Source organism: Symsagittifera roscoffensis, chromosome 4 (genome assembly GCF_963678635.1).
Source record: "Symsagittifera roscoffensis chromosome 4, txSymRosc1.1, whole genome shotgun sequence".
Classification (NCBI taxonomy): Eukaryota; Metazoa; Xenacoelomorpha; order Acoela; family Convolutidae; genus Symsagittifera; species Symsagittifera roscoffensis.
In genome coordinates this window covers 69,791,582-69,817,923 of record NC_087065.1, presented here as the reverse complement: position 1 = coordinate 69,817,923, position 26,342 = coordinate 69,791,582, and the positions used below count along the sequence as shown (strand labels likewise).

Below are 26,342 nucleotides of genomic sequence, written 5' to 3'. Positions count from 1 at the left end.
TGATTGTAGGATTTGTGTCCTTTCTAATTCGCATAGTTGGTGAAGTGTTTCTAATTCAGAGAGTGACATTTCTTGAAAAATTCGGCTAATTGTGTAATCTAATTTCATATCTAGGTGAATATCATAGTGGATATTACCGAAATATGTACTATTCATTAGTGATAGTTCTTGAAAACGTGTGCTTCTAGTGTCATGGGGTTTTAGATGTCCACCAGGTTGACTTTTACTTTTTTGAAAATCAACTGGTATATATGATGTTCCTTCGTTTATAGGGTGACTTGTGGCCTATGGGTCGATTTTTACTTTTCCAGTGGTCATGTCGAATCCTTTTTCGTATTCAACTAATATCTCGGAGTATTGTGTTTTGTGAAGTGGATTTCTGTATTTACATGCAAGTTCTGTTTCTTGATATATTTGAAACCGTGTCAATTTATTTTCTATATTGTGTATGTTTCTAAAATTAGAACTTTGTCTTCGTGATGGATGGACTTGTTCATATGGAATTGATTGTATAAAATATTTTTCGTGAAATTTTATCATACGAGCGTGTATTTTTGCTACTTGAAATGTCGTACATGTGTCTTCGGGGAACCAAACAATTGTTGCTTGTGTTCGTGTTGTAAGGTCACAATAGCCTTGATCGTTTTTACAGGGTAATCTAATTCCTTGATAGATCATTGTGTTGTCAGATAAATCGCGTGTGAGTTGTATTTTTTCGAGTTGTATTTTCCAAGCGAAAAACATGATTTCTTGATATCCTTTATTTTTTGTGTCTGCTTTGCAGTTTGATGGGTCATTTTAACCAATGTGTGGTATCCAGTGTTTATCGTGTATATCATAAGTTAATCTTCCGTGTGCGCCGTTGTATGGGTATTTTTCATCTAATTTTATATGTCCTTGATATCTTTCAAGTTCTGCTTGATGTACAGAATCTGCAAAAATTTGGAAATATACTAATTTTCTATCTGTGTTTTTATTTCTTGTGATATTGAGTCTTAGTAACTCGTTTTTACAATCTTCGGGATTGAGATGTAAAAGTCGTTCGATATTACTCTGGTAGAATGATTCGTGGTCAAGTCGGTTTTTATTTCCATTTGAGACTTGTGAACAATGTACTTTCTTTTCAGAAAATGTTGCTGTGAATTTATATCCTATAACTGTTGTTGCTCGGGCTTTTGAATAAAGTGTCGCTATTACATTTGTTGTTTCTATAGCTTGTGGTTCTATTTCGCATTGTGATACTTGATTTATTGCATATTTGTGTAGTGTTTTTTGTTCGTTTTCTTCACAATCGTAATGTGTTACTAATAAATCTTGGGGTCCTGTGCGGGGGGAAGGGTTTATGTTTTCATTGGAAGTTATTAGAAAAAGGAGTTGGAGAAAAATTAAAATTTTTAGAATATACATGTGTATGACAATCCTGAGTATGGGTTATAAAATGTGATGTAACCAATTGTCTTTTTGGTATATCTGTCGTATTTGTATATCACTTCAGTTGTTATAAATGGTGGTGGTAGGGATTGAGCTGTTATATTTGGTGGATTTAATGGATAGGGATGTTGAGTAATGTTGTTTAATTTAACCGTGATTTCAAATTTTAATTGCAGACTATTTTGTTGGAGTATTTAGATGTTATGATCACGAATGTCTTCGTGGATGTCTTGTCGATATTGTAGTCTATTTAGTGCCCAGTTGTGGAGCCGGTTACTTTCTGGGTGCTGTCCAAATAATGGTGGAGGTGCTGTGAATGTATTCCAGTCTAGTCTTAAAGGAATACTTGTTGATGATTGTTCTCGGTATCTAGCGTCGAGGTTATTTGGGAAATTGAAGTGAAAAGGCGTTGGTAAAATCTGACTGATTGATGGTGTTGATGGTAGTGATAATGTTTCTGGTAGTGATGAGGATGTTGTTGTATCCGTAGAAATATCTAATGGATCATTGATTAAATTTGGTTCACCTTGTGTGAATGAATGTGTTGTCCAATATGGTAGTCGTGATGTTTGGTTTGTAGGGTTAAAGGGATTTTCACGTATTTGTTCAGATGTTGGTGTTGAACCTAAGTAATCTGAGGATAGGCTTGAGGTGCTACGTTGTGAAAGAAGCGTAGGGGTTTCTGGTAATATACCGATGGGGTTTTCTGGAGTACTTTGTGATGGGGATTGAGGTATATCAAAATGAACTCGGGGAGTTTGAAAATTTCTGTTTCGTCGAGGATGTATAATTTGTCTATTTATTTCGACTGTATTTTGGTTTTGACTAGGATTTCGTATTCTACTTAATTCTTGTGGTAGTGTTGGGTATAAGTTATATGTTGGTTCGCTTAGAGGTGCTTGTCGTTGTTCAGATAAGCGAGCGTGTCGTTCTTCAAAGGTATATGGGTTATCTTGAAAAGAAATTCGTGTGGATGTTTGGGGGTTTTGGGTAGTTGAAGATTGTGTTGGGTTATCTTGGGATGATGTCGGTGAAGACTGACTGAATGATTGTTGGTTAGCAATTTTTGATGGTTTTTTATTTATTCTTTTAGTGGAAAAATTTATGTTTATTATAGTATTCTTCTAGAAAAAGAATTACGAGGATTGTTGCTAGGGCGAATGTGATGATTGCTTTCTTTATACATTTGCATATTGTCAAGATGAGGGATGATAGAAATGTTATAAAAATTACAAATAGTAAAAAAATATCTGTTCTACTAAAAATGGTTCGTATCATTTAGATAAGTTTTGTGAATCGTACCTGTGGATATAGTCAATAAGTTTTGAAAGCTGGAGGTATAGTTCAAATATGGAATAGAAAATTTAAAAAATATTGCAAAAAAATGATTAAGATTATTACAAAAGATTCAAAGGTATCAAAAAGAAATATGATTAAAAGTTTAAATATCGTTAAAAAGTTTATGAGAATGTTAAGAATTATGTTGACTGGTCGAGAGAAGAGCATTTAAGAAATGGCTTCTCCATCGAATATTTTTTGGTGTTTGAGGCAATTTTCAAGTGTGGTCGAATTATTTATTGGTTTTTTGACAAGTGGGTTGAGTTTTGTGAAAAATTGTTGGGGGCAAATTTTATGGTGATCGGGAGGTCTTCTTTTTCTTTATTTTTATTTGTCAAATGATCAAGGGTATTTTTGAGATTTTTATACTTTAGGCTAATTAAAATGGTCGTTCTTTTACTTTAGGCTAATTTAACATATTTGTTTGGGGGGTATTTGAGGTCTGAGTTGGGGAAATATTGTTGATCTTTGGTTTATTAGATAAGGGAGGGTTATGATATTATGGTGATATTTATTTTAGTTGTCAAGTTGGAGTGGTTTGCTTATTTTTGACCTGGAGGTCGTAAAGTTATAGTTATAAATATGCCTGGAGTTTTAATATCGTTCGTCTAGTTGATTTGTGCTAGAGTTAGAGAAGGTGACGGATTGGATGAATCCTATTGGCTAATTATGAACTAGAATCGCTGCGTGTTTGTCAGCATGTTATTTTGAAAAATGAAAGTTCAAAATATTTCAGAGGTGCAAAAATTGTTAAATATAAAATTAAAGCTTTTTCTGAAATTCAACTTTCTTTAATATTTTAGATTGTGGGATGAATGTTTTATAGTTTTTACGTGGTTGATTTCTAAGTCGTGATGACTCTCTATGTTCTGATTTGTCGATTTGTTCTTGGGGTATTATTTTTTCTGTCAATTTTCTATTTTTTCTTTCTTTTTGAGGTATATTTTGATCTAGCTTTTTTGTATTGTTTTTCATTATAGTTGATTTTTTATTTTGTTTCTCGAGATGAATGTCATGTTGTTCCTTTGTTTTATTCTCCGTATGTGGGTTATTTTGAATAACTTTTAAACCTGTGAAAGAAAATAATTGAGTTAGTTCGCGTAGTGCGTATTCTTTTGGATAATAAGGTAATAGGTTGTTTCGATGTTGAACAATTTCTTTTTTGTCTGAGTCGGTGATTTTATATGTGACATCAGTGGGTTTGGCAATTATTTGGTATGGTCCTTTACGAAGGGGTTGTAATTTTTTAGAAATTCCTTTTTGAGTGTTAAAATTGGGTATTAAAACAAATGTTCCAATTTTTAAATCGGAGGCTGGTGTAAAGCGTGAACTTATTTGTTCATTAATGTTTTGCCTTTGTAACAACTTTTTTGTTACTTTTTGGTAAATTTCATTGTGTTTTTTATCTCTGTTTAAAATCCATTCGGTGTGTGTACCGGAGGCTAATTTAAGAATTTGTGGGTGATGAAAATGATCTTCATCGTGTGTGTGTAAAGGTAGGTTATAACAAATTGAGTCTTTATTCGGTTGACAATGACTTTGTGCATTTTTATGAGAGGTTGCTGTAAACATAATTGGTTTGCGTGGCTTTTGATTAAAAACCATTTCATATGGTGACATTCCTAGAGTTGTCGTGATTTGTGAATTATATGCTAAGGGAAATAGTTTTACATCTGCTGACCATTCGGTGTATCTTGTATCATTTCTATTGATGATACATCTAAGATATTCTTGTAGTGAACGGTTCATACCTTCGACTAAGCCGTTTGTCCAAGGTGCGTGAGATTTACGTGGTTTGTGTTTGATGTTATATAAATGACATAGTGTGATGATTTCATTATTTATGAATTCTGTACCGTTGTCTGTAACTAAAATTTCTGGTAGTCCGAATTTGGCTATCCAGTGTTCATAGAGTGTTGTGTAAGCGTAATAAGCGTTACAATGTGGTACTGGGTTAAGTGCTACATAATGTGTAAACGCTTCAACAATTACCATAATGTAGGAGTTTCCTTCGGATGAGGGTGAAATTGGTCGTTTTGTATCAAATGAAATACGGTGGTTAAAGTACAAACTTTGTCCTTTAAAATCTTGTTTTTGTGCTATTTGTTTTTGATTTGGATAAGGTTTATTTAGCTGACATACTATACAATCATTGCATAGTACTTTTATCCAAATTGGTGCATTTGGAAAATAAAAGTGTTGTATGAAATTTGAATATGTTTTCTCTGATCCAGAGTGTCCTTTAATGTTTTGTGTATGTGAAATATTAAAAGCTATAAGAATCATACTTAGAGGGAGACAGGGAACTATAGATTCTTTTAATTTGTATTCTAGAAGGTCTGTGTTTTCGTTAATTGTTGTATTATTAAATTTTCGAAAATATCGGAGGAGTGTTTTATTTCCTAAAATAGTTGTATCTGCCTTGACGGGTTTAGTTTTATATTTGTGCCATTATTTTAGTTGTCTAATTACTGTGTCAAGATTTTGATATTGTTTCAAAGTATTAATTGTGGCTTTATTCGTTGGGGGGAGAAAAATGTTTTCAATTTCTAATTTAGATAAAGGAATTGTATCAAGTGGGTCATGGAGGTCAAAAACTTGATTTATTGTGTATTATGAATCGTTTGTTTGTGGTCCTGAAAAATTTATTTTATCAGTTAGATTTTCTTTTTCAATTATCAATTAATGGAAAAAGGTCTTTTTTATGTGGGTGTTGTTTTACTCTTTTTTGTTGGGTGTTATTTTTTATTTATTGTGAATATGGAATTGGTTTGAAAGTTGATGTTCCAAGTAGATCAAATTCGTAGTGGTTATTTTGGCAATCTAAATAAAGTGGGAAGTGTTGTAGATTGTTTATCTGTGATTGTTCAACGTCAGTTTTTACTGCATATTTGCATTCTAGTCGGGGTGATGTTTCGTTTTCTGCAAGGTAAAATTTTATATTTTTGGGTATTTCAACTGTAGTTTTACGTGTAAGTAATTCAGGTGGTGTATTTCGACTTAAAGTGTCTGGTAATGCAAGATTCTTTCCTGCTGTCCAAACTATATGTAAGTTTGGGAATTTCATTAGAATTAGTTGAAATCTATAAACTCGGTGATTTGGATTAGATTTTTGTGTAAAGAGAAAAATGATTGGTTTGTGATCTGTGAATAGAACTGTTGGATGTTTTGATCCAAGTATCAGGAATTCATATTCTGTAATTGTATATATTATGGCTGTACATTCTCTCATTAGAGTTGAGAGTCGTAGCTCTGCTTGAGTGAATAATCGAGAATTTGCTGATATAAGATTCATTTTGTTTGTACCATTGTGTGATTGTAATAATGCTGCGCCGATGCCAAAATTCGAAGCATCGCACATTGCATAGAATGGTTGATTTGGATCTGGAATTGTATTCGAAATTTGTTCAGTTAAAAGTTTTTTAATTTCTTCAAATTGTGCTTGATGTTCTGTATTCCATTCAAAAATATTTTGTTGTCTAAGTATATTATAGAATGGTCTTAGGTATAATTGCATTTTATAAACATATTTGCTTAAAAAGTTTAACATTCCAAGGAATTCTTGGATTTTCTTTTTATTTGTTGGTGGATGGAGTTTCTGAATAGCATCAATGCGTGATTTCAATGGAGTGATTGTTTTTCTTTCTATATTATGTCCTAAGAATTTAACTCTTGTCAAAAAGAAGTGCTGTTTGGCTAATTTATCAAATTCGTCTTGTGTTATTTGTGAATGTTGGAAGTTAAACATTGTTAAAAATTTCTGTTGATTCTCTGTATAGTTATTTATGTTGAATGTAGGTTTGAAATATGGGGTTTTTGTGAAATAATCTGTATTTCTTTTTTCATTACTTATTATATTATTTATGGATAATTCTTCATTAAGAATTGTGGATTGACAAATATCTAATAATTGGAGAATATTATTTACGCGGTATGCTTTTTCGTGTATTGGTGATATCGTAGCGTTGGTTTCGCAATAGCCTAAAAGTTCTAAAGGTAAGGTTACTTGATAGGGTGTATTGTTGTATACATGTAAAGAAATAATATCTGAATTCGAGTTTTTCAAATATTTTATGGATGAGATTGTGATTTTGAAAAACTTATGGATAGGTTTTAATTCAAAATCTGACATATAGAGTTGTTGTTTATTTTGTTTTTTATCATTTTGGTGAACTTGTTTTATTGAAAAATTATATATGTTTCCTGATAGTGGTTTCAGGTGTTTTCTTTGTTGATTATATATCGGATAAAATTTTGAAAAGAATGGTGGTTGTTTATTTAATCTTTGAAAAAATGTTAGGGATGTGTCTTTTGTTTTTGTGTATTTATCTTTGATTAGTATTTTACTATTCAAAATGTTGATTGTTGGTATATATTTAGAGATAAATGGTATTCCAATAATATTGTGTTTAATATCAGTGATATGGAATATTTGTTTAAATGGTTTATTTAAAATTTTATTTTGCTCTATTGTTCTTGTGGGGAGAAGGAATAATTGAATTTTTCCATAGTTTACCAATGTTGATCCTTGTGCTGTTGCTAGTTTACTGGATGTTTCAAGGGGCGTTAGTTTTGGGTGTAATGATTTTATCTCATTCCATGTGGGAATGTTTATTATGTTTGATTCTGCTCCTGAATCAATTAAAAAGTCAATTTCAAGATCTGGTGGTTGAAATTCTTTGTTTCTTGGTCTTTCTAAAAGAAATGGTATTGTCCAAATTTTTTCTTTGGGTTGTTCTTTTTGTATATTTTGATAGATGTGATTTGTATTCAAGCATTTTGTTTTGGCATTTTCATTGGATTGATTTGTAGTGTTGATTTCGTTAGTTTCTTGTGCCGTTTGTGTGGATTGGATGGGTTCAATATAATAATTGTGAAGGAGTTCTAATTGATTTTCATATATATGTGATGAAAAAGGTTGTTCATATATAATAGGTTCGTAGTCATTTTCGACTGCTATCATATTGATGGAGATAGTGTTTTCTGTATCACTTTCTGAATCTGATGATTCACAGTTTATTTGATTTAGTTGTAGTTCGTTATTTCCTGTGTCATCAATACCTGGGGGGTCTGATGTTGTTTCTGGGTTTGTTTGTATTTGAATAATATTTCTTTGATGTTTAGGTGTACTACTTCTGTGGCGATTGTTAGAAATATTATAATGGTTATTATTCCTGTGTGGTGATTTGGAATAATTTCTATAACGGTTATTATAACTTGAATGTCGATTTTGTGAATTATTTTGTGATCTGTTTTGATAATTATTGTTTGGTCTGTTATAGTTTGATCTATTATATGAGTTATTCCTTGATCGATTGTTCGGGTAATTCTGGTTTCGGTTGTTTGAATAACTTCTGTTTCGATTATTGGAGTAGTTTCTATTTCTATTGTATGATGAGTTTCGTGATTGATTGTGTGGATAATAATTATTCCTTGATTGGGAATTAGATCTAGAAACAAATCGTGTTGTATTCGAATTTGATCTCGAGTAGTTATTTCGACTATTTGGTCTATTATAATGATTTTGTGACGAATTTTGTGTACTTCTTCGTTCTGGTGATCTTCCTCTATAACTTGAGTTATATGGTGATTGAGTTCTCGTGTAATTGGTATTGTTCGGAAGTGGTTTTCCTGAACTGTTGTTGCTGTATACACTTTTGTTCGGTAGATTTTGATCTTTTTTCATGTACTGATAGAATGATTTATTTGGTTCTTTATATTTTTGAGGTTTGTTTTGATTGTCCTGTTGTTTTTGTCTACATTCAGAAATACTATGTCCGTATCGTGGGCAATAATTACACCATTTTTTGAAAGATGGTTTGCCTTTAAAGTTTGGGTGTTTTTCATAAATATTGAGTATTTCAGTGATTTTTTCAACGAGGTCTGTATCTGATTCCTGTATATTGTTGATATTTGTGGTATTTGTTTCAATTCGGTTAACATATTGTAATTTCAGATTTTCTGTTTCTTCAAGTTTCATTGTGATTTCCGCTTGCTCTAGTTTGTCTACTAGTTTTCGAAAATCTAAATCGGGCTCTCGAATTGAGGAGGGATGGTATGCTCTCTTTTTTATTGCTATTTTCCTTAATTGAGGTGTTAAGGTCATCATTAAGATTTCTGTCATTTTTGTGTTTTTTTAGTCGTGTGTATTTAATGAATATGCTTTTCGAACTAGTTTTTCGATACGTACTGCTAATTGTTTGATGTTTCATTTGGTAATCTGCGAATTTCATTACATAAAACTCTTTGTTGTTGTTTGTTTCTTTCGGAGTCAAACATTTTTGAAAATTCTTGTGTAAATCTTTTCCAATTTGATTTTATTTCTATAGGCAATACTGAAAACCATTTTTGGGCTGCGCCGTCTAAGGTTGTCTGTATCAACGCTGTGCGTCGATGTATCCAGTTTTGATGTAGTGGCGTATTAATTGGTTCAGGTCCTATATTTAAAATTAAATTTGCTGTTACTGCATTTAAATAATCTTCTACAGAATATTCAGGGTCTGTTCCTGTGAATACCATAAATGGTTTGTTTGATGTTATTCATGATCCACCCATAGGTATGGATTCATTGTCATTTGTAATGATTCTGCTGCATTTGGCATTTGTGAAAAATTTGAAAGTTGATTTTTTGTTATTTCGTGTTGTTGAAGGTAATATGGAAGTGGTATTTCATTTTGCATTTGTGTTGGTTGATACGAGTGTGTAATGATTGGGTTTTGTGGCTGAATTGGTTGAAAAGATTGTGTATTAATTTGGTTTTGCATTTGTGTTGGTTGTTGATGTTGTGTATCTGTTGGGTGTGGAGAAAAAATTCTATGATATGTATACGGTTTTTGCACTCCTTGTCCACGATATTCTTGAGTATATGTTGCAAATATATCTGGTTGTAAATAATCATCGTCAGAGGATAAATAATCCGTTTGATGAGATGCTTGCTTTTTATTTTTATTCTGTTGAAAGAATGGGTAATTTTCACTACGATCCTGTGGAGGATTGAATTAGTTTGAAAATTTACTGAGTTGGTTGTTGCCATTGGGTTATCCCAATATCGAGATCTTATCTGATTATTATGATTTTTTCGTGGGGGATAGTTTGTTTTTGATGAATGTGCGTAATTATAATTGTGTTCCGCAAAAGTGTTTCTTGTGAACGTTCTGCGTGTTTTTGACGGTATTGTCATGGGTCTATATGTTTGATAATCCATTTGTGAATATTTTGGAGCAACCGAAGGTTTAACGGTTGATTGTAAGGTTACCTGTGCTAGTGAAGTGTTTGTATTTCTTGGTGTTGTTAAATTTGGACGTATTGGTGAAATACTTTGTTGTGTAGTGGTTGTTGTTTGTACAATTTCTTCATTTATGAAGTGTGATGGTGTTTGAATATCTTGTTGAGTGAGGTTCCTAGTTCCATTAAGGTTTTCCTTGTGTATGATGGTCGAGTTTAAGCTGTTATTTCGCGTATCGTGTAAAAATGTATTGTAGTTTAATGGTGTTGCATCAATGGTTAATGGTACTACTCTTACATAATCTCTTGTATAAGATATTGTACTTATTGCTTGACTTGCAATTGATTTTGGGATATTTATAAATGCATAATGAGACCATTCGGGGTCCCAAACGTAGTCTGACTGTTCTGTGATGGCGGTATCATCGTTTGAATTTTGAGGTCTGAAATTTTTTCTTGCTTGTGAAATTAAATCTATATTATGTGTGAAATAATCTATTATAAACCATGCCAAGATTTTTTTAAAGTCATGTTTTGTATGTTGTGAAACATCATCTTTAGTGAAATTTTCTTTAATTTTATGTAGAAAAGTTGAAAATAGTGCGATTTCATGTCGTACCTTTATATGTTTGGATGTCTCATTCGGTGAGATATGCGGGATTGGGTTTTCGTTTTCTAATATTGAAATATAACTATATATTATTGCAAAAACTTCATTAGTAAATATGGAGTTTGCTCTATGTGAGTTATGATATTGTATGCTTTTTATATATTCTGAGAATACTTTTGAAAATTCTAAATCAAGATCGTCTGTTTGAATTACATATTTGCGGTGATTCGGGTTTGGTGAGCTGAATTCTATGGTGTAAATTCCGTATTGTTGTGTCAAATTACATATATCTTTCAGATAGTGATCAATAATTTGTCTTTTGATCTTTACATCTGGGAACTCTGCTTTACATGGGCTGATTCCGGGTTCAAATAAATTTAGTAGTAAATTCTTGCAAAGTATATGCTGTCCTCTATCATTGGGTGCATCTACGAGGAAGGGGTAGATATCGTCATCATCTGGACTATCTTCACTTGGAGTGTGTGTTTGGCTCATTTTTTCGTTTAATGACTGTTAATAGGTAATTATCGATGTGTCTAATTGGTTGATTCCAGTTATATAAGTGTACTGGTTTGTGTTTATATTGCTTTTTTATTCGTCTTTTTCCTCTTTTTGATGAATTTGAAGTTGTTTCTGAGTCGGAAAAATATAATTGATCGTGAATAGGACAATTTTTATCAATGGATTCTTTTAATTTATAAAGTTCGTCTAAATTGCTGACTACTGATTCTGAGAATGCGTTTCTATTTTTGGAAAATCTTTTTCGTGTTATTTGTCTTTGTTTAGTTATTATTTTCCTTTTTAGTGTTTGTCGTTTTGTTCTGATATATCCAACTGTTTGTGTGTGTGGTGTGATTAAAAGGTCGTATTTTTTGTTATCTATTTCACAGTTGTGCAAAACGATTGTTTGTTTGTTTCCTAGATTTTTAAATGACATAAGGTTTAGGATGACGGATGCAAAAAGTTGTTAGATGATTTCTATTTTCTTAAATTGTTAGTCCTTACGATTTTTTGGTTAGCTTAACCTGGGTCTATTGTTCAGGGTTGGAGAGAAAAGTATATCGATTCCGAAGAATGATTTTTTACTTTCTCGTGGCTAGTATAAGTTAAAGTGTTAACTTACTTAATCTTACTTAAGGGTAGTGATTGTGTTCAAGGGTTGGAGAATAGTAAATCGATCCACAAGGTTCAGGTATAATTAGAACGCGAGTAGTTCGTTAGATACTATTTTAAACTTACTAAGTCTACGATTTATCCTGGGTCTGGTAAGAGGAGGGTTCAAGTGAAGGATGAATAACCGAAGTTCTTCACTGTTTATCCTAATTTGAATGATTAGTTTTGTTCAAAAGTTTCTATTAGTCTTTGGTTTTTTGAAAGGGTTGGATAGTGAATCGACGTTTGAGGTCGTTAGACACTAGCTAAGTGGGTGGGGGAGAACAAAATTGTTCTTTTTGATCCAAGGATAGGCCTTGATGATCAAGTTCAAATTTAATTAAATAGAAAATGAATTAAGATCCAAGGATAAGCCTTGATGATCTGATTTTAAAATTAAGTGAATTTAAGTTTAAAATGGTTTAAATTTATTTAAGAAAAGATTTAGTGTTTTAATGATATTAGTGAGCTTATGATTGCTGTTATGTTTTAGGTGATGAAGCTGGGACAACTGATGATTTTATGATTACTAACAGTTTATTGTCATGCTACTAATTTTTATTTTGATTTTCAATAAATATTTTCCAAACATGTTTTATATAATACTGCAGAATTTTAGGAAAACGATCTGAGATCTTTTTATCAATCGTTATTGTATATTAATATTTTTGTTTAGCGCCTGAAATGATTATGAAGATTGACTTCAAGATTTTATGTTTGCAAATGAAAATCTAAATTCATTGCTAATAAGATTCTAAATATAAAAGTTTGTGTTGGCTTTTGCCGTACAACCATAAAACTAAATGGTAAGTTTCTACGTAGTCGTATATCGTTTTTTGTCCGTGGTCTTCTTCCAATACCGTGTAGTTCTAGTATTGTTCGGAATATTGGCTCTGATCTATTGAGTCGTAGAGACATTTCAATTAATAAATTATCGTGTAACATTTTGAAAAAGTTTTGTCTAATTTCTAATCTATATTTGGTTAATTCTAAGCTATTAAGGTCTTATTCGAGACTTATGGTCGCACCAGATAAGTTAGGACCGATGTGGTTAACTCATAGAGTAATTTCGGATAAGGTACACCGTCTGCTCGTCACGCTATCTTATTTTCGGCCGGATAGATTCGTGCAACTTCTTAGTCTAATACCGATCCTAATCTTACTCTTATACTATTCTAGTCTCAAGTTGTTTAACTAGTCTCTGCTAGGCTCAATAGATCTAGGGTATACTGGTTTATTGCGGCTGCTGAAGTTCTCTTGGAGAGGCAACTAATTTCTAAGTTAAATTCAAATCTCTCTGGTGCTGAAATTACAAGTAATTTCAGCACTTACAAATAAGTGGGTTGTTAGTTAGATGGATCATGATTGGTTAATATTAAATACTTTACAGTGGTAAAATATCTAATTTATCCAATCATAAAATGTAGTTTAGATCAGGTTCCACAAGGGAAAAAAAAGGAAAAGAAGACATCAACACCTGGACAGACTCCCGTTGATCAAAAAAATGTTTCCAAGCAAAATAATTTCCCCGGAAAACTATGGAGCCACCTGTTCAAGCTCACCCAAAAAAAAAGTTTTTTTTACCTATTAAGCGTCGCAGTATGGGACCAATAAACTTGCAATTCATGAGCAAAATTTTTTTCAAGCCCAATCAAGGAAAAAAATGACAACTACTTTACACAAAATAGGCAAATTTGCCAATTTGTTATATGTTTTCTAATTACGGCAGACTGCGTTTTCGTTATTTGATAAAAAAAAAGTTGTAAGCTTTTAGTCATAGTTAGAGTAAGCTTAAAAACTTAACTTTAGTTTGTGTGTTACTATCGAAAACAGTTTCTGTTTTTTTTTCAGTTTTTCAGCTTTTGAAACTTTTTTAGCTTCAGCAGTCCGCTATTTTTGGAGCTCTGTCAAAACTGCAGGGAGACCCCTTGCATGTCAATGAAAATAATTGTTGCAAACTCTTGACACTAGATGTTCGCGACTTTGTTGTTGAGACCGCAAACTCATCGAGATCTTGTTGTCGCGTTGTTTTGGACTCTTCATCAAGATCTAGATGATGATGAAGACCCTATCCTGTCTCTAATAAATGGTAAAAACTGTTATTTGTTTAAAAACCATCAAACATGGCAGCCAGATTCAGCACTTCTGTAATGGCAGTGAATTCTGTTTACTTTCATTTGGTCAGAAAATTCTCGAATATTCTGAATATGGTCACGGAGGTCTGCAAATAACCATCATACGATTGCGACAATCTAAAAAAAACCACAAGTGTGGTCGCTATAGTCTGGACTTAAATCCTTTGCCCGGAATTTGAAGTAAGTCAGTTTTTCAACAGCTTTTACATGGTTCAAATCAAATGACCAGATTTTTAGTTTAAGAAAATACGAGTGCATCCAAATGTTTATCCATAAGTGAACGAAATCTAACGGGAAATTTACTCCAAAACAAAAAAAAATCGTTTAGTCTCGCTTCAATTCTTATATTTCTGGTAGTGATTTTGTCTTACTAAGTCTACGATTTATCCTGGGTCTGGTAAGAGGAGGGTTCAAGTGAAGTTTATCCTGTTTATCCTAATTTGAATGATTAGTTTTGTTCAAAAGTTTCTAATAGTCTTGGGTTTTTTGAAAGGGTTGGATAGTGAATCGACGTTTGAGGTCGTTAGACACTAGCTAAGTGGGTGGGGGAGAACAAAATTGTTCTTTTTGATCCAAGGATAGGCCTTGATGATCAAGTTCAAATTTAATTAAATAGAAAATGAATTAAGATCCAAGGATAAGCCTTGATGATCTGATTTTAAAATTAAGTGAATTTAAGTTTAAAATGGTTTAAATTTATTTAAGAAAAGATTTAGTGTTTTAATGATATTAGTGAGCTTATGATTGCTGTTATGTTTTAGGTGATGAAGCTGGGACAACTGATGATTTTATGATTACTAACAGTTTATTGTCATGCTACTAATTTTTATTTTGATTTTCAATAAATATTTTCCAAACATGTTTTATATAATACTGCAGAATTTTAGGAAAACGATCTGAGATCTTTTTATCAATCGTTATTGTATATTAATATTTTTGTTTAGCGCCTGAAATGATTATGAAGATTGACTTCAAGATTTTATGTTTGCAAATGAAAATCTAAATTCATTGCTAATAAGATTCTAAATATAAAAGTTTGTGTTGGCTTTTGCCGTACAACCATAAAACTAAATGGTAAGTTTCTACGTAGTCGTATATCGTCTTTTGTCCGTGGTCTTCTTCCAATACCGTGTAGTTCTAGTATTGTTCGGAATATTGGCTCTGATCTATTGAGTCGTAGAGACATTTCAATTAATAAATTATCGTGTAACATTTTGAAAAAGTTTTGTCTAATTTCTAATCTATATTTGGTTAATTCTAAGCTATTAAGGTCTTATTCGAGACTTATGGTCGCACCAGATAAGTTAGGACCGATGTGGTTAACTCATAGAGTAATTTCGGATAGGGTACATCGTCTGCTCGTCGCGCTATCTTATTTTCGGCCGGATAGATTCGTGCAACTTCTTAGTCTAATACCGATCCTAATCTTACTCTTATACTATTCTAGTCTCAAGTTGTTTAACTAGTCTCTGCTAGGCTCAATAGATCTAGGGTATACTGGTTTATTGCGGCTGCTGAAGTTCTCTTGGAGAGGCAACTAATTTCTAAGTTAAATTCAAATCTCTCTGGTGCTGAAATTACAAGTAATTTCAGCACTTACAAATAAGTGGGTTGTTAGTTAGATGGATCATGATTGGTTAATATTAAATACTTTACAGTGGTAAAATATCTAATTTATCCAATCATAAAATGTAGTTTAGATCAGGTTCCACAAGGGAAAAAAAGGAAAAGAAGACATCAACACCTGGACAGACTCCCGTTGATCAAAAAAATGTTTCCAAGCAAAATAATTTCCCCGGAAAACTATGGAGCCACCTGTTCAAGCTCACCCAAAAAAAAGTTTTTTTTAACCTATTAAGCGTCGCAGTATGGGACCAATAAACTTGCAATTCATGAGCAAATTTTTTTTCAAGCCCAATCAAGGAAAAAAATGACAACTACTTTACACAAAATAGGCAAATTTGCCAATTTGTTATATGTTTTCTAATTACGGCAGACTGCGTTTTCGTTATTTGATAAAAAAAAGTTGTAAGCTTTTAGTCATAGTTAGAGTAAGCTTAAAAACTTAACTTTAGTTTGTGTGTTACTATCGAAAACAGTTTCTGTTTTTTTTTTCAGTTTTTCAGCTTTTGAAACTTTTTTAGCTTCAGCAGTCCGCTATTTTTGGAGCTCTGTCAAAACTGCAGGGAGACCCCTTGCATGTCAATGAAAATAATTGTTGCAAACTCTTGACACTAGATGTTCGCGACTTTGTTGTTGAGACCGCAAACTCATCGAGATCTTGTTGTCGCGTTGTTTTGGACTCTTCATCAAGATCTAGATGATGATGAAGACCCTATCCTGTCTCTAATAAATGGTAAAAACTGTTATTTGTTTAAAAACCATCAAACATGGCAGCCAGATTCAGCACTTCTGTAATGGCAGTGAATTCTGTTTACTTTCATTTGGTCAGAAAATTCTCGAAAATTCTGAATATGGTCACGGAGGTCTGCAAATAACCATCATACGATTGCGACAATCTAAAAAAACCACAAGTGTGGTCGCTATAGTCTGGACTTAAATCCTTTGCCCGGAATTTGAAGTACGTCAGTTTTTCAACAGCTTTTACATGGTTCAAATCAAATGACCAGATTTTTAGTTTAAGAAAATACGAGTGCATCCAAATGTTTATCCATAAGTGAACGAAATCTAACGGGAAATTTACTCCAAAACAAAAAAAAATCGTTTAGTCTCGCTTCAATTCTTATATTTTTGGTAGTGATTTTGCTTCTTCGATTGATTGGGGAAATTTTGGTTCCTTAAGACTTATTACTTCCTTAAGAGATTCACAGACCACCTTTTGGAGTTCATTCGAGCGAGTTACTTTTTTTTTCAAATAATCAGCCAAACAGAAAATCAAAAGATGCTAGCACATTGTTCATGATTAGGTAAAGGTAAGTAAACGCTTCTTGTAAGAAAAAAAATCATTTTTCGAAGTCTTTACACGCTTGATCGAAGGAACGGCAATGCTGGATTTGAGCAATCGTTTCGTCTTTCGATGAAATATTTAATTAATCGGTCCCTAATTTTATAAAAACATATAACAGTTATTTTTGCAAAAATCGCAAATATTTCACAAACATTTTTAACTAAATCTTTTCCTAGCTGCATTTTATATATACTCGCATAGTTTATGGTAAATATACAAAAGATTCCGGCATGTTGCATCAATAGTTTTTCACGCCGACTTTGTTTTTGCAAACAGATGGTTCCATCAGTTTATAATGTATGCTTTTGTCTAATGGATATCGCTTCAAACCAAACTCCACGCGCTCAATTTGTACCATAATATTCAACATATTATTCAAACAAATCTTCAGCACATTTGGTAAGGTTGAAGTTCACGTGATTTCAACGTTGCGTTGCAAACAAAAGATTCAAAGTACCGAAACATACCAGCGAAAAGCTTATCATAATTCGACAGCCGCATAGAAGCGTTAAACTTTATGACCAAATTTTCGTGATTTTCTCTACTTTTCAAAATATCCGTAGGCTAATTTGGTTGCTTTCGAACAATATCACAGAATTTGTATACAAACAGCATAAACGTGCATTTTGCCCGCGGCTAATTTAGCGTTGATTTTATAATACCAGATCACCATTTAGTCATACTATTTTGAGGAGCTGTTTGATTTAAGTTTTCTTTCCAGTTTCGCTCGTTTTATTAGCTGACGACAGTAATCACAACTTAAGGACAACATCGAACAGATTAATTTCGAGGTAAGAATCTCTATTTTGGAATGTTCAACCGGGAAATTATATGGCCCAAATTTGATGTTTTTGGTCTTCAAAAATTGTCTCTAGATGCTTAAAATGATCAGTTGATCGAAAATTCGATACGCATTCTGAATCAAAATGTTTATATTTTTGAAACTGATTTTTTTTAGATGAGGGGATTAGTTAAGATATAGATAGGAAGAGGTCTTAAGATTGCATACAAGGGCAGATTTAGGGGGTCGGAAGGGGGCGATTTGACATTTCCCCCAGGAGGGAGTTCGACCTCCTAGCCACCTAAAGTTTTACCATTTTCCTTTTTTTCGTTTATTTTTTACGACACTCGTTTAATACGGTCCAAAATTTTCCTCGAATTAGGGTATTTTTAGTGTTTAGCGAGAGCTTAAAAATCCATTTTGATCGGCATTACAAAAAGTTAACCTAAAAGTATTATTTTGATCATGATTTTAAAGTATTATTTTGATCAAGAGTTTACTATTTAAAGTAAATACGCTCAAAAGTACGCTGAACTGTAGTAAATATCTAGCAGAATTTCTGCTGATTTTCCTGCAAATATTTTGTTGATGGGTTTTTTAAACAACTGCAAATCACGAGAAGAGAGGGGAATATTTTTACTCCATTCAATATGTGCGTGCGTAATACAAAGGTAGCGCATATACCTTAGGTAAAAAAAAACAGTTATAACCAATCCGCCATAAGGTCCTTCAAAATATTACCTGAACTTTATTTCTAACTTTCATCGTTTAGAAAAGCGACCGCATAAACAAACAAATAAACAAATATGGCGGCCGATTTGAAGTCGAAACTGCAACCCTACATTGACCAGTTAGACTCTGAACTGCACAAAAAGAACAAAGTGACGGATGTATTAGCACAGGCAGAGCAGGCAACAGGCATCAAGCGGATCAACTTCGTGCTCGGAGGAATCGCTCTAGTGGCTCTTGTGTTCATTTTCACCTTCGGAAGTGAACTTCTCATCAATATTGTCGCATTCGCTTACCCCGCGTGGAGGTATGAAGTTTCACGACTTGTTCACAATGTTTTTGACACGTTTTTTTTTAACTTTGAACTTTTTCAACCGACGAAACTGAAGGTGCAGGAATAGAAATTCAGGTGATTTTAACACGCAAAAGCACACCAATTAGAAGTGTTAAGAGAACAGCTACCCTTAAAGTTGCTTTTGGCTCTGACTGGAGCTGCATTGCATTTTTTCAGAAAGTTAAGCAAATTCAAAAAAGAAACGGTTGGAAAGTATTTGTTCTAAGATAGCTGATGTATGTTGCCGAAAAGTATAATTCCATCATGCATAAAAGTACAGACCCACTTCAGGGGCGGATTTAGGGGAAGGCGAACAACCATGCCCCCCTCAGGTAGTCAACCCCCTCACCAACCAAAGGATCTCCCTTTGATATTATTTTATGACATCCACTTTAGGCCGAACAACCCTTAAATTTTCTAAAGGCGCTTTGGGCAACACTATATACTAATTGTGAAGGAGAGCGCGTGCCGAAAAAATGCAATTTTCCAAAAATTTCCAAAAAGTGCCCAAAAAGTCTTTTTTGACCTGTTTTTTCAAAAATTTCCATGCGGCGCTAAACTATTGGTCAAAATACGGCCTTAAGGTACAGAAATATGAAGGTATTAAGGTTCAGGGAGTACTCGGAAAGTCAATTTGGTCTTTAAAAAATTTTTGAAAATCCAACCCCTCCCCCCACCTCTAGAAAATCTTAGATCCGTCCCTGAACCACTTGCAAGTTAATGAGCTTATTTCTTGACTTTCTGGCTCAGCCCCTCCTGTTCTCGTCTATTTCTTGTCTTTTCTCTTTTTAGCCTTCAAAACGAAAACGCAAATGCTTAAGATCTGTTTTTTAAAGAACATGGGTTTTTGAAATTACTTGGGTTTTTGAAAAAAAAAAAATGTTTGGAGTGCGTTTTTGTATTTATAATTGTTGAGTTAAGGAAAAATTGACTGAAATTTTTAATCAAATTTATTCAAAACCATAAAATTTGGGTGAGCTCTGGTTGAATGCTGACGTGTTAACTAAAGATTTCTTATAAAAAAATTTTAGTTAAAAATAGAAAATAGGTAATAACAAATCTAATTAGAATTTTTAACAAAGCGACGAAAAGCTTACATTTCGGGCGGTGTTTTTGTTCAGAGATATTGTGTCGATCCACATAATAGTTTTTCAAGAAAAATTTCTTATCCCAAAGAGTACATATCGGCTCTTTGTGTTCGAATGAAATATGGTATTTTGCCCGCGATAAGTTTTATGGTAACTTGCGCCGGTTTAAAAATAACAATTTAGCCATGTTCTGGACTAAATTATACGCAATTGAAGCCTGTATTTAGGATGCTGAGAGCGTAACGCGAATTATTTACGTGTAACAGGTTCTCCCGCACTCACATTTTTAAAAATTGACATGAGACGAACTAATTGCTCATATGAATTCCGCAATCTAAACGACTTACCTGCATCTTTTTTAGTATTGGTAGTCTGAAATTTAAAGGTAAGCATAATGAGCAAAATTACTACACACCACTTAAAGGACAGTTGGAATTTTCAGGTCTTTGCTGTGATTTATGAGCAGCCTAGTTAATGTTATAAGCATGTTTTAGGAATTTTCAACGGGATGTGCGAAAACTAAACCAAGTGGAAAATAATTTAGACTAATACCAATCTTTCACTCGGGAAGAACAAATTCTATCATGGCATTCAAATAGTTTTCAAAAACTCAAAAAAATACATTATAAATTTCATTTTCAGGCTGTATTTTTTTGGAAATCATAACGATTTTTTTTTAATTTTCACAATCTTGAATATTTTTTCGAAACCATTTTTATACAGCAAATCACTTTTGAGGGCTGACAAATGTAGTAATTTATGTATTTCAATAATTCAGTAATAAGCCGAAACAACCTCTAAACAAAAAAGTACCCGAAATGTGTAAAGTTTTGTCTGACATTATTTAAGATCTAGTGCTGAAATTTTGACATATGCTAGTGAAACTAATCGGAAGGGGCTAGAATTGAATAGAAGAAATTTTGATTTGAAGGCTAAAATAGGCAGTATGTTATGACTACATTCAGAGGTATTCTTGCTCTGAAAACATGCAGGCAAACAACAAGGAATTTCAATTGATGAGCTCAAACTGGTTCTTTGGGAAGCGGATCAGCTTGATGTACTTTCTAATCCACAGAGAGAAAAAAGGAAAGAGTTACGTGGTTCAGCGTTTTAAGCGGTCGTATCCGTTTCGACGATGCAGATATTGGCCCCTTAAACTAGAAGTTTAGACAAAACTTGTTAACAACATTGCTGCTGATGAAAATCCTGTTAATGGATCGGAGCAGTCATTTTTCCTCCTTGCTTGCTGAAACTGTTCTTTTGTTAGTTTCTTTCGATCATCAGCGCTAAATTACTTTTATTTGCAGTCTTGTGACGACGGACCCAAAAAAACTTTCATTTTTTGTTTTTTTTTTAGTTTTTCCGCAAGAGAATAATTAGATCATACTCATCGGCTTCCCATCGAACCAATTTGAGCCCAAAAAATCAAATACTTTTTGTTGTTTGCAAGGATGCTTCCACGACAAGAACATCTCTGAAAGTATTTATTATACATTGCTATTGTACACATTTAAAACAGAAATTCTCAAAATTTGATTATCTGGCTCCTTTCACTAAACCTTATCTACCAGATGTCAAATTTTCAACATTATATCTATAATAAGTGCAGACAAAACAACAAATGCGTGCAAAAAAATTGTTCATTGGCCACTTGAAATCGAAAAGTTTTTTTTCCTATGACTGTTCAAACGGTTTGGTATCTGCTAAAAAGCACATCTTTGTATACTGTGTCTAATACTGTGTCAAAAGTGTGTCATTTTCGTGAGTCTTTTATGCAAGGATTGATGGATGGCGACTGGCTGTCGGTGTTTTGTTAACGAGTCGGTTAAATTTAAAGCCTAAATATTTTTCAGTTAGAAAATACTGTTTTCGTGTTAAGCATCTTCAAAAACTGACAAAAACGACTACCATTATTGATTTTTTTGAAGTAAAGTTTCCGCTGTTCAATTTCAATTTGCTGTGTGCTATATTGACTGAGCTGCTCACTAGAAAAACAATTAAGTGGACAAAACAATAAACACAACTAAGAGAAAGTATAATATTCCAAGAAAAAACCAAATTAACAATATTTATAACAAATGGTATATTAAAGGTTGAAGCCTGGATTTTAATAAACGACAGACAGGCTAACTGTCTTTTTCTAATGCAGAATGCTGTTTTTTTTTCATTGCAGTGTCCTAATTTTGTCGGAACTGCCAAAAACTACTGGAATCATAGATGGAATTATTTCTAGCAGATTCGTGAGTTGTTTTTAATTATTGTCAAATCGCAAATATCGATTGTAAAATAGTTGTGTTGTAGGTCAGTGCGTGCGATTGAGAGCAAAGAGCAGGACGATGACACTCAGTGGCTGATGTACTGGGTGGTGTACAGCTACATGCACTTCATAGAGTTCTTCATAGACATCATCCTCTGGTGGTTCCCCTTCTACTTCACCTTCAAACTCCTCCTCTGCGCCTGGTGCATGGCCCCCATCAAGCAGAACGGATCAGTCGTCATCTACTACAATGTCGTACGTATCTCTATAGTACGGGGATTAAGTTAACATCCTACCAACCCCACCCCAAACCCCTTGGTTTGGCTGAAGACTCGAACTCAGAACCCGGCTTTAGGGGGGGGGGGGGGGGGAGGATATTCACTTGAAACGAGTAACTTAACGCTGCAGTAAATTCATACTTGTCAGCAATATTATTACAATAATTGAGATATAAAAAAACAAACGCACGCAAAAATTTTTAACAAGATTGTTCGTGTATCAGGGGCGATGCCCTGAAGGTTCCGACTATAATTTATGGCCAATTTTAAAAAAAAAATGGCTGAATAATTAACGAAATAATCGAGAAAAAGGAAAATTTGCAACTTTTTCTTCATTTTATGCCCGCATTCGCAGTCCAAGGTACAGAGGGTGTACTAAGCGTCCCTGCTTCAAAAAAATTGAATTTCTTTGCTCCAATTCAATTTGGAACGTATTTGTTCGCTGTTTACGCGCGTTATATGAACGCATTTTATAGCGCTCAATTATACGATATTGACCGAATTATCAATTTTTAAACCCCCAAAAGTTTACCAAAAAAATCAAAGGTGAATTATCTTTTTGAATTTGAACTCAGCACAACAATTTTTTTCAGGAAACAACAATTCTCAGATAATCCGCACTTTTTTCGAAAGTCGGAACAATTATTCTTATGTCAGTTTGTTTTTCATATCTCAAAACAAATAGTAAAACTTTGGCTATATACTTGCAGTTTTAATAACCGATTAAAATATGTTTCGTTTTACAGAAGTTTTATAATTTATATCTTCATTATATAACGATTTCTAAAACATTCTAAAACTGTTTTTGTTACTGTATCAATTTTCTTGTATACTACAGTAGGGGCGGATCTAGGATTTTCTCGAGGGGGGGGGGCGGATTTTCAAAAAACTTTCGAAACTTTGGACGACTTTTTTTTTAGGTCGATCAGGTTGATTTTCCGAGCTCTCCCAAAGCAGTAAAAAGACCCTGTTTTGGCCAAATTTTCTGCGCCGCAGGCAATTTTTTTGACAAAACAGGTCAAAAAAAGCCGGGAACTTTTTGGGCTGTTTTTGGACTTACTACAGACAGATGGTATACAGATTGAGATTATCTGTAAGTAAAGAGATTATCTACAAATTATACGCTGATTATATACTTATAATATACAGACTATATACAGATTATAGACATTTTGTACACAAAATAAACACTATTTCTATACGGAGTAATTACTAATGTCTTAACAGACTTGCGGATTAGATGTTTTAATGAAACAAAAGCATAATGTTGGCTTTTCAGTTAAATTTTTTAGCTGATGTATGATCAAAAAAAACTTAAAATCAGTAACGCGAAAACTATTTACAGCAAACACTAATGGTATCAAAATTTCTGAATTTTTGTTGAGTTTTCTTCAGTAAAATTGCACTGAAAAAGTTGCTCTTATAAATAGCCACTGGAGAAGTTTTGCCCAAAGTTGTTTTTTTTCTACAGCGTGAATCTTTAGGTTCCAAATTATTAGAGGAACCTCTTGAAAGTTTTCGCTTGCTACAATCATTTCTCATCAATTGAGTTCAAATCCGAGAAATGTTTTTTCCTGATTACAAACTTGTGAAAAAAAAACTAATTTGCGTTTTTGGTCAAAATTAAAGTTGTTACGACCCTTATAGTGTTCAGACAATATACTCAATTTACACAGATTTTATGCATAACATTTACAAATTATATCTACAGATTATGTTCTTTTTTCTTTGAAGGTTATATACAGATTAGAAGCAGATTATCTACAGATTATAAACATGTTTTAAAGAAAAAAACGGATAATTTTGGCTCTAATTTTTTTGTTTTTGGTAGAAAAAATTTTATCTGCATAGAATCGAGTCTTGTTTGCAAAATGGTTGCAGATAACTCGATTTAATGCTTACGTTAATCTGTACATTTTTTTGTATACAATCATTTTTTCCAATTTTGTAGAAGCGGACATGTTGTCAGTCATGTTTTGATATCAGAAAATGTTTTGCACTAGTTTCCGATTAGTATTAAACGTATTATCGAATCAGTTATTCAGGTGGACTTGCGTTACAATACGGTTCTTTTCGCGTTAAAAACAACCCAAAACACAAAAACGAATAGAAATTTGCTATTGGTTTGCTGTCTTTTTTCCATTTTGCTGAACAAATTGCCCTGAGAGTTATTTGTGATAATTACGTATGGTATTTTTGATCGTGAAGACGGTTCAAAGTTAAATCTTCTAGGCTTATATATGGCGTTGATCACAATTGCGATCTGTGTTGAGGCAGTTTTTTAAACTATGTTAAAACAACTGACACACTATGTACTATGTTGTTAAAACTAAGGGTTTTTTTACGTTAAACGGCCTAAAATTACCTTTTTTTAGCTTCATTCTTTTTTTGATAAAAAGCTAATTTTTTTTCGCTATAATTAATTTCAACCAATCAGGTTCGAGGATTATGGTCAGTTTTTCCAAGTTTTGTTACGATCCATTTTGTGCTGTATAATAGAAAAGACCCAAAACTACTAATTGGTATCTGTTGGAAAATGCAGCAACAAATTTTTGAAAGATGCCTTTTAAATGTTACCTATTTAGGTGAGACCTTTCGTGAAAAAGTATGGAGCCGTGTTGGACGAGCAGGAAAAAGCTGCAAAAGAGGCTGCGATGAGTCTCGGAAGCGACTTGTACAAGACAGCCGACAGCACTGTACGACAGAGAATTGCCAAGGCAGTCGACGACCAGACCCGAGACGCCATGGATTCGTTCACGTCGGGGGGAGGGGAGGAGGAGGACAAGCATGATGAGTGAACACGATGATTTGTTCACTTGACTAATAATTTCTTATTTATATTGAAGTCATTGACCATGTTAAGTTGTTATTTATAAGTAAATTAAGGCTGCCTAAGTGAATGTATCATTTGTTATCATAAAAATAAGTAAAATTTTATTAACCTTTTATTTAAGCCGATTCAATATTCGTGACCATTTCTGCGATTTTGGGGTTACGTAAGTATCAAGCAAAAGCTTTGTTCGGCGCTATAGGGACTCTTAAAAAAATTTTAAAACATTTTCAGTGTCGACAAACGGTTTTGACTTTCAGACTAAATTAGGCAAAATCAAAAATAGCTGGCTTCAATTTTCGTATAATTTTGTTCTTTTCGCGAATGTAGCAAATGGCCCCATAATAACTTTTCTGAGAAATCGATAAATGAGATGAATATGCAGTTTTGAATGGAGTTTTTAATATCGTCTGAAATATTGAGATGAATATGCTGTTTTCAATGGAATTTTTGATATCGTCTGAAAAATTTCTGTCTGAAAGTTTAAAGATCAAAAATAGTTCAAAAATTGTCATGTTAGCCAGTTTGGGACGACTGAAATGAGAAAAATTTTGGACTGTTAAAACACAAAATGCATTTCAAACAAAAACTAATAAGAAGTATTCAAATACCACTGGTATACTAAAGATACCTCAGCTAGGTTAAAAGAAAAAAGTAATAGGTTGAATTAAAACTGATGTACGTCTAAAAGAGAACATAAAGTGACGCGAAGTCCAATGGTGCACGGATATAAATATGGAATACATTTTACAAGCTACGTACAAATCATTACAGATGTGTTCAACAACTATAGAGAGAGAAAAACAATTATATGTACAATCGGGATATGTGAAATAGAAACAAATAAGGGAAAGTTGCACTAACTAAGTTAACAACTAAAAAAATGTGAATTGTGTTAAAACAATGGTAATAATAAAAAAAACTTAAAATAATTTACATATGCGTTTGAAAGTTTTCTTCAGCTGCGCTGAAGGTTTGATGAAAATGTGCCGCCTCTACTCTGGTTACAGTATCAGTGATTGAGGAAATGTCCCTCTCTTAGTCTTTGTCCTCCAACGGGAGTGCGTGAGTAGGTGATTCTAACACCATAAGTCGCGAATTCAACGATGATACGGTTGAGTGAGAACCTTGTGTTCTCTCGGCCACTAATTTTGGTCTACACTGAAAGTCAGCCAATAGTGTTAAAA

General features: G+C 33.1%; 1 protein-coding gene across 2 annotated transcripts; it reads left to right on the top strand.

The window, feature by feature from the left end:
* Positions 1 to 16,712: 16,712 nt before the first annotated feature.
* On the top strand, positions 16,713 to 25,271 carry LOC134844042 (receptor expression-enhancing protein 5-like). 2 transcript variants are annotated; one of them, XM_063860499.1, is made up of 4 exons: positions 16,713 to 16,823; positions 18,412 to 18,675; positions 22,092 to 22,302; positions 24,911 to 25,271. In XM_063860499.1, exons 2-4 carry the CDS (start codon positions 18,446 to 18,448, stop codon positions 25,121 to 25,123), a joined length of 654 nt encoding a protein of 217 aa, XP_063716569.1. In that variant the 5' UTR covers positions 16,713 to 16,823; positions 18,412 to 18,445; the 3' UTR covers positions 25,124 to 25,271. The 2 variants fall into 2 exon arrangements, with proteins under 2 accessions (XP_063716569.1, XP_063716568.1); XM_063860498.1 differs by lacking the exon at positions 16,713 to 16,823 and adding an exon at positions 17,158 to 17,649.
* The last annotated feature ends 1,071 nt before the right edge of the window (positions 25,272 to 26,342 follow it).